The sequence below is a fragment of the Xyrauchen texanus genome, chromosome 38 (assembly GCF_025860055.1).
Source record: "Xyrauchen texanus isolate HMW12.3.18 chromosome 38, RBS_HiC_50CHRs, whole genome shotgun sequence".
NCBI lineage: Eukaryota > Metazoa > Chordata > Actinopteri > Cypriniformes > Catostomidae > Xyrauchen > Xyrauchen texanus.
The window spans coordinates 37,680,919-37,690,918 of NC_068313.1; the positions used below are offsets into that span (position 1 = coordinate 37,680,919).

A 10,000-nucleotide genomic window follows, 5' to 3' on the forward strand; every position below is an offset into this window, starting at 1 on the left:
TTCCTGCGAAAGAAGGAAAGCTGCGATCGCAACTGATAGTACAACCGCTCGGCTCCAAAGAAAAAATCTGAATGGAGTGGCATTCCAGCTCCTTTTATACCCGTATGTCCGGGGGAGTGGCATGCAAATTCCACTCACCAATTCTCATTGGCCTTTTCTCATAGAATAGGAGGTGTTCGGGGCTCTCAAGATCGACTCCTAGTGTCACTACATCGACACAACGTCGAGTGAGTGACAGAAGGGGAACTGTATTTTGTTTTGTTTATTTAAAACATGTTTGTCCTTATGACAATGGGGTTGTTTAGTTGTATTTGTAGCCTAAATTTGACCCGATATGGAGTTCAATTATCAACTATTAATAGACACGTCATGATTTATTCCACATATTTTCGGATTGTCTACGTACGTGTCGCCACAAAGAGTTCTGGAAATTCCTTCATAAATTTCAGATCAGATGAACTCAGTTGAGTTTATTGATTTGCTTACGTCTCTTACCTTGTCAACAAGTGTCAGAATATTATATTTACAGTAAAATGTAACGTTCCTAAAAAGTTCCCGACCAAATGGCAAGTTGATTCCACAAAATCCCGAATAGTTTTTTCCTCACTGAACCACAGATGCTATGGTCTATTAAGCTGGAAAATAATTGATGTTGTTATTATATTAATATTCATTATTTTCATTTACCTAAACATCAATCTCCAATCTGATTCTTTGTATCAGTCCAGCAGGAAACAAATGTTGCTACAATTTGTGACACTCAGTTTTCATTCATTCACTTAGTAACAAGTTAATAGTCAACTGGTTGATTTACATCAGTCAGTCGTTCTCGTTCTGTCTATGAGGGGGGATTTTACTCTGAATAAACTACAAGGTGGAGCAGACTTGATATCCATTGTGAACTTCTGGTAACGTGAGTCTCAAGTGGGTTTTTCCATCACCAATTGTATCTCAGTTAATCTGCCGAATGTTTGTCAGCACTTTACAGGGGCAGACATACAGTAAATCCCTCAGTATGACACAGATGGATGAAACACACAGATCTTAGAGGTGAACTCACACACACACCTACACACACAGTCACACACACACACACACACATCCACATCCACATTCACACACACACACACACACACACACACACACACACACACACACACACACACACACACCCACATACACATTCACACACACACACACACACACACACACACACACACACCACACACACACACACACACACACACACACACACAGTCACACACACACACACACTCACACACACACACACACACACACACACAGTCACACACACACACACACACACTCACACCCACACCCACATGCTTGTAATGTAAATAATCTATAGTAATGTATATAATCTATAGTAATGTATATAATCTATAGTTCATGACTGTAATGTAAATAATCTATAGTAATGTATATAATCTATAGTTCATGACTGTAATGTAAATAATCTATAGTAATGTATATAATCTATAGTAATGTATATAATCTATAGTTCATGACTGTAATTTAAATAATCTATAGTAATGTATATAATCTATAGTAATGTATATAATCTATAGTTCATGACTGTAATGTAAATAATCTAGAGTAATGTAAATAATCTATAGTAATGTATATAATCTATAGTAATGTATATAATCTATAATTCATGACTGTAATTTAAATAATCTATAGTAATGTATATAATCTATAGTAATGTATATAATCTATAGTTCATGACTGTAATGTAAATAATCTATAGTAATGTATATAATCCATAGTTCATGACTGTAATGTAAATAATCTATAGTAATGTATATAATCTATAGTAATGTATATAATCTATAGTTCATGACTGTAATTTAAATAATCTATAGTAATGTATATAATCTATAGTAATGTATATAATCTATAGTTCATGACTGTAATGTAAATAATCTATAGTAATGTATATAATCTATAGTAATGTATATAATCTATAGTTCATGACTGTAATGTAAATAATCTATAGTAATGTATATAATCTATAGTTCATGACTGTAATTTAAATAATCTATAGTAATGTATATAATCTATAGTAATGTATATAATCTATAGTTCATGACTGTAATGTAAATAATGTAGAGTAATGTAAATAATCTATAGTAATGTATATAATCTATAGTAATGTATATAATCTATAGTTCATGACTGTAATTTAAATAATCTATAGTAATGTATATAATCTATAGTAATGTATATAATCTATAGTAATGTATATAATCTATAGTTCATGACTGTAATGTAAATAATCTATAGTAATGTATATAATCTATAGTTCATGACTGTAATGTAAATAATGTAGAGTAATGTAAATACTCTATAGTAATGTATATAATCTATAGTAATGTATATAATCTATAGTTCATGACTGTAATTTAAATAATCTATAGTAATGTATATAATCTATAGTAATGTATATAATCTATAGTTCATGACTGTAATGTAAATAATGTATAGTAATGCAAATAATCTATAGTAATGTATATAATCTATAGTAATGTAAATAATCTATAGTAATGTATATAATCTATAGTTCATGAATATAATCTATAGTTCATGACTGTAATGTAAATAATCTATAGTAATGTATATAATCTATAGTAATGTATATAATCTATAGTTCATGACTGTAATGTAAATAATCTATAGTAATGTATATAATATATAGTTCATGACTGTAATGTAAATAATCTATAGTAATGTATATAAACTATAGTTCATGACTGTAATGTATATAATCTATAGTAATGTATATAATCTATAGTTCATGACTGTAATGTAAATAATGTATAGTAATGTATATAATCTATAGTAATGTATATAATCTATAGTTCATGACTGTAATGTAAATAATCTATAGTAATGCATATAATCTATAGTAATATATATAATCTATAGTTCATGACTGTAATGTAAATAATCTATAGTAATGTATATAATCTATAGTAATGTATATAATCTATAGCTCATGACTGTAATGTATATAATCTATAGTAATGTATATAATCTATAGTTCATGATTGTAATGTAAATAATCTAGAGTAATGTAAATAATCTATAGTAATGTAAATAATCTATAGTAATGTATCCTATAGTTCATGATTGTAATGTAAATAATCTAGAGTAATGTAAATAATCTATAGTAATGTATATAATCTATAGTTCATGACTGTAATGTAAATAATCTATAGTAATGTATATAATCTATAGTAATGTATATAATCTATAGTTCATGACTGTAATGTAAATAATCTATAGTAATGTATATAATCTATAGTTCATGACTGTAATGTAAATAATCTATAGTAATGTATATAATCTATAGTAATGTATATAATCTATAGTTCATGACTGTAATGTAAATAATCTATAGTAATGTATATAATCTATAGTAATATATATAATCTATAGTTCATGACTGTAATGTAAATAATCTATAGTAATGTATATAATCTATAGTAATGTATATAATCTATAGTTCATGACTGTAATGTATATAATCTAGAGTAATGTAAATAATCTATAGTAATGTATATAATCTATAGTAATGTATATAATGTATAGTTCATGACTGTAATGTAAATAATCTATAGTAATGTATATAATCTATAGTAATGTATATAATCTATAGTTCATGACTGTAATGTATATAATCTATAGTAATGTAAATAATCTATAGTAATGTATATAATCTATAGTAATGTATATAATCTATAGTTCATGACTGTAATGTAAATAATCTAGAGTAATGTAAATAATCTATAGTAATGTAAATAATCTATAGTTCATGACTGTAATGTAAATAATCTATAGTAATGTATATAATCTATAGTAATGTATATAATCTATAGTTCATGACTGTAATGTAAATAATCTATAGTAATGTATATAATCTATAGTAATGTATATAATCTATAGTTCATGACTGTAATGTATATAATCTATAGTAATGTAAATAATCTATAGTAATGTATATAATCTATAGTAATGTATATAATCTATAGTTCATGACTGTAATGTAAATAATCTAGAGTAATGTAAATAATCTATAGTAATGTATATAATCTATAGTTCATGACTGTAATGTAAATAATCTATAGTAATGTATATAATCTATAGTAATGTATATAATCTATAGTTCATGACTGTAATGTAAATAATCTATAGTAATGTATATAATCTATAGTAATGTATATAATCTATAGTTCATGACTGTAATGTATATAATCTATAGTATTGTAAATAATCTATAGTAATGTATATAATCTATAGTAATGTATATAATCTATAGTTCATGACTGTAATGTAAATAATCTAGAGTAATGTAAATAATCTATAGTAATGTAAATAATCTATAGTTCATGACTGTAATGTAAATAATCTATAGTAATGTATATAATCTATAGTAATGTAAATAATCTATAGTAATGTATATAATCTATAGTTCATGACTGTAATGTATATAATCTATAGTAATGTAAATAATCTATAGTAATGTATATAATCTATAGTAATATATATATAATCTATAGTTCATGACTGTAATGTAAATAATCTATAGTAATGTATATAATCTATAGTTCATGACTGTAATGTATATAATGTATAGTAATGTATATAATCTATAGTAATGTATATAATCTATAGTTCATGACTGTAATGTATATAATGTATAGTAATGTATATAATCTATAGTAATATATATAATCTATAGTAATGTATATAATCTATAGTAATATATATAATCTATAGTTCATGACTGTAATGTAAATAATCTATAGTAATGTATATAATCTATAGTAATGTATATAATCTATAGTTCATGACTGTAATGTATATAATGTATAGTAATGTATATAATCTATTCATGACTGTAATGTATATAATGTATAGTAATGTATATAATCTATAGTAATGTATATAATCTATAGTTCATGACTGTAATGTAAATAATCTATAGTAATGTATATAATCTATAGTAATGTAAATAATCTATAGTAATGTATATAATCTATAGTAATGTAAATAATCTACAGTTCATGATTGTAGGTGAGAGGAGAAATTCTCACACTGAAATCATCAACATCACATTTGAGCTGCAGAATGACTGATTGCGTGTGTTTGAACTGGTGTGTAATATTGAGTGTTTATATCTTCAGCTTGTCATGTTGCTTACAGGACGTGTTTGTGCTGATAACAGGAGAACATGTGAATGTGTCAGATAAGCGTGTGCTTCTGCTGTTATTATAATCACAGGGAATGTTGCCACACAGTGGAGAAAGAGAGAACTGCACATTACACATTAAACTGGTAAAATGATTTATTTGATAAAGTCTGCTGGTTTATAAATTGAGTAACAGACACACTGGTTCAATCAGCTGGTTCTTTATGAGTTTCAGATGTGTGATCGAAGTCGATAACCCGACAGACTATTCTCTCTCGCGATCGCTGTCAGATGAGACTCGATTTCTGCCTCAGTTAGAGTCCTGAAACACACAGAGAGACACAGAGAGTGTTCTTCACGTCAGTATGAACTGAACAGATTCCGGCTCGTGTCATGAGTGTGTAAACAGATCCAGTGAGATTGACTGGCGTTATTGTCAGGGGCGAAAATGTCATCAAAATGTTGGGGGGACAATATACATAACAATTCTCAAGAGCAATTTTTGAAGGGGACACCAAGGGGTTTTTAGTTGTTTCCCCGTTTGCATTTGTATTATTTTATTTCTTAAACAATTATTTTAAGAAAATTTCATTATATTATTTACAATACACATATTTTAATGATATTTTAGGGGGGGACAACCCTCAGATGGGGGGGGTCCCGACCCCCGCGATTTCCGCCTATGGTTATTGTGTACCTGTAACCATCACTGTACCTGAATTTGGGTTTTTCCTTGGTGACGACGCCCACCTCCAGCTCACTGCATTTAAAGTCCATGGACAGAACAGAGGATAAACACAAGATCGCCATCTAGAGGACAGGAGAGATTCATAAAGCTAAAAATTCAAGACGGTGAACTTACTGTGGACCTGTCAGCGGGCGCTATATCGCTAAAAACGTTTATGCTTAAAATGCTCAAGTCAGTCAGTAAACATAAGGGGCATATGAGGTATCGTTTTATTTACATTTATGCATTTGGTGGACGCTTTTATCCAAAGTGACTTACAGTGCCCTTATTACAGGGACAATCCCCCCGGAGCAACCTGGAGTTAAGTGTCTTACTCAAGGACACAATGATGGTGACTGTGGGGATCAAACCAGCAACCTCCTGATTACCAATGTATTATAGAGAGCACTTATTACAGGGACAATCCCCCCAGAGCAACCTGGAGTTAAGTGTCTTACTCAAGGACACAATGGTGGTGACTGTGGGGATCAAACCAGTGACCTTCTGATTACCAATGTATTATACAGAGCACTTATTACAGGGACAATCCCCGAGCAACCTGTAGTTAAGTGTCTTACTCAAGAACACAATGGTGGTGACTGTGGGGATCAAACCAGCAACCTCTGATTACCAATGTATTATAGAGCACTTATTACAGGACAATCCCCAGAGCAACCTGAGTTAAGTGTCTTACTCAAGACACAATGGTGGTGACTGTGGGGATCAAACCAGCAACCTCCTGATTACCAATGTATTATAGAGAGCACTTATTACAGGGACAATCCCCCCGGAGCAACCTGGAGTTAAGTGTCTTACTCAAGGACACAATGGTGGTGACTGTGGGGATCAAACCAGCAACCTCCTGATTACCAATGTATTATAGAGAGCACTTATTACAGGGACAATCCCCCCAGAGCAACCTGGAGTTAAGTGTCTTACTCAAGGACACAATGGTGGTGACTGTGGGGATCAAACCAGTGACCTTCTGATTACCAATGTATTATACAGAGCACTTATTACAGGGACAATCCCCCCGGAGCAACCTGTAGTTAAGTGTCTTACTCAAGGACACAATGGCGGTGACTATGGGGATCAAACCAGCAACCTTCTGATTACCAATTCATTATACAGAGCACTTATTACAGGGACAATCCCCCCGGAGCAACCTGGAGTTAAGTGTCTTACTCAAGGACACAATGGTGGTGACTGTGGGGATCAAACCAGCAACCTCCTGATTACCAATGTATTATACAGTGCACTTATTACAGGGACAATCCCCCGGAGCAACCTGGAGTTAAGTGTCTTACTCAAGGACACAATGGTGGTGACTGTGGGGATCAAACCAGCAACCTCCTGATTACCAATGTATTATACAGTGCACTTATTACAGGGACAATCCCCGGAGCAACCTGGAGTTAAGTGTCTTACTCAAGGACACAATGGTGGTGACTGTGGGGATCAAACCAGCAACCTCCTGATTACCAATGTATTATACAGAGCACTTATTACAGGGACAATCCCCCGGAGCAACCTGGAGTTAAGTGTCTTACTCAAGGACACAATGGTGGTGACTGTGGGGATCAAACCAGCAACCTTCTGATTACCAGTACAGTGCTTTAGCCCACTATGCCACCACTCCGTTTCAAATCTTAGACTCTGGGGTCTGTGTATCTCAGCAAGTATTGACGCTGACTAGCACACCTGGAGTCGTGAGTTTGAATCCAGGGTGTGCTGAGTGACTCCAGTCAGGTCTCCTTAGCAACCAAATTGGCCCGGTTGCTAGGGGGGTTATAGTCACATGGGGTAACCTCCTCGTGGTCGCTATAATGTGGTTCTCGCTCTCGGTGGGGCATGTGGTGAATGACGCCAGTCAGGTCTCCTTAGCAACCAAATTGCCCCAGTTGCTAGGGAGGGTAGAGTCACATGGGGTAACCTCCTCGTGGTCGCTATAATGTGGTTCTCGCTCTCGGTGGGGCATGTGGTGAATGACGCCAGTCAGGTCTCCTTAGCAACCAAATTGGCCCGGTTGCTAGGGGGTTATAGTCACATGGGGTAACCTCCTCGTGGTCGCTATAATGTGGTTCTCACTCTCGGTGGGGCATGTGGTGAGTTGTGCGTGGATGCCGCGGAGAATAGCGTGAAGCCTCCACATGCACTACGTCTCCACGGTAACGCTCAACAAGTTCACGTGATCAGATGCGCAGATTGACAGTCTCAGACGTGGAGACAACTGAGATTCGTCTTCCACCACCGGATTGAAGCGAGTCACTATGACACCATGATTACCTACTAAGTACTGAGTAGTGGGAATTGGGCATTCCAAATTGGGAGAAAAGGAGATAAAAATACGTAAAAACGTCTTAGAATCAGAACTTTTCAGATATAAACATCCCTTCTGCATTTATGTAACTTAAATGACAAAATACATCTGCGTCACAAATAAGCTCCGCCTACTGGTCATGTGGTACAAATATTAATATGAATGCAAAGGTCTTTAAAAAAGCACCTAAATAAAAATATCATATATCAAACGAAAGCTCCGATTCTCAGGAATGTGACTGTACAGTTTATTTTGTTGGCCAAATTCAACCCTTTAAAATATTTTCAAAAGAATCTCAAAGTGAAATATGAAATCTGTAAGACATCATAGACGAACCACTTATTTATGCACTGATCACTGCTGCTGTAAGCCCCAAATAGACACTTTATAAACTTTATATTTGCTTTTACCTTATGCGGATCCCTAAAAATCAGCCATTGTTTACTTGTCTGTGAGCTTGTGTGAATAATCCAATGTTACATCTTAGATGCCCAGAACAAAATACACAGCCCAGCAGGAAAAGCAAAACAAATCAAGTTTTTGACTACTAAAGATAAAATGTAATAACATTATACATCATATAAAAAGCGGAGGCTCTCAGCTTTCTAATGACCCCTAGATTGAGCTTGTAGTCCACTCAGAGGCCGAGATATTCAATGTAATAATGAGGGTGTTGCTTGAACTGAACATTAGACTGAATGTCTATGGACGAGCTGAGATGTGTTAGAGCGCCCCTACAGTTCAGATCTGTATATTGCACAGGAATGTGATAGAGGAATAAATATTTTTTCTAGTACTTGCTGCCCCCTAGTGGAATAAAATATCTATTCCTATGAACTATTTGGAGGAAGACCAGAACTACATGCACACACACACACACACACACACACACACACACACACACACACACACACACACACACACACTGTTGTGTACCTCTACAGTCGTGTTGAAGGACAGCTCAGGCTGTTTCTTGAGTTTTTTCTCCAGGTAGCTGTTTGCCTCCATGTGTTTCATCCCAACACTCGTCGCCCGGAACCCGCAGAAATACCCGGCAGGGTCACATTTATAGAGGAGGGGTCCCAGTTTCGGATCCATAGCGATCAGAATCATACCTGAATCACAGCATTCACAATCACAACACTGCAGAGCTTCACACTGAATCAATGAAACATTGTGTGTTTATAGATAAACATTCTCACAGCAGCCGAGCGGCCTCATCTCTGCGTTCTGTGTGTACACCTCGCGAGATATCCGCCATACGACGACACAACATGTCCGCTGTGATGTCATAACCATACTTATATTTCCACTCGCCGGCCTCCACGCTGAGCCCGATGCACCTGAGAACGACTGTCAGCTACACACACACACACAACACACATAACACACACACATACACAACACACACACACACACACACATAAACACACACACACACACACACACACACACAACACACACACACACACACACACACACATACACACAACACATACACACACACACACACACATATACACACACACAAAACACACACACACACACAAAACACACACACACATACACATACACACACACACACACACATACACACACACAAAACACACACACACACACAAAACACACACACACACATACACATACACACACACATAAACACACACACACACACACACACATACACACACACAAAACACACACACACACATAAACACACACACACACACACACATAC

The 10,000-nt window shown here is 34.3% G+C and overlaps 1 protein-coding gene across 1 annotated transcript in view; it reads right to left on the reverse strand.

Annotated features, from left to right (window-relative positions):
- Nucleotides 1–5,362: 5,362 nt before the first annotated feature.
- Nucleotides 5,363–10,000, reverse strand: part of psma6l (proteasome 20S subunit alpha 6, like) — a 9,438-nt gene continuing 4,800 nt past the window's right edge. The window contains 6 exon segments of the mRNA XM_052110753.1: nucleotides 5,363–5,537; nucleotides 5,931–6,025; nucleotides 9,199–9,377; nucleotides 9,465–9,507; nucleotides 9,509–9,589; nucleotides 9,591–9,622. Of these exon segments, the coding sequence (XP_051966713.1) occupies nucleotides 5,447–5,537; nucleotides 5,931–6,025; nucleotides 9,199–9,377; nucleotides 9,465–9,507; nucleotides 9,509–9,589; nucleotides 9,591–9,622 (521 nt within the window). The 3' untranslated portion in view covers nucleotides 5,363–5,446.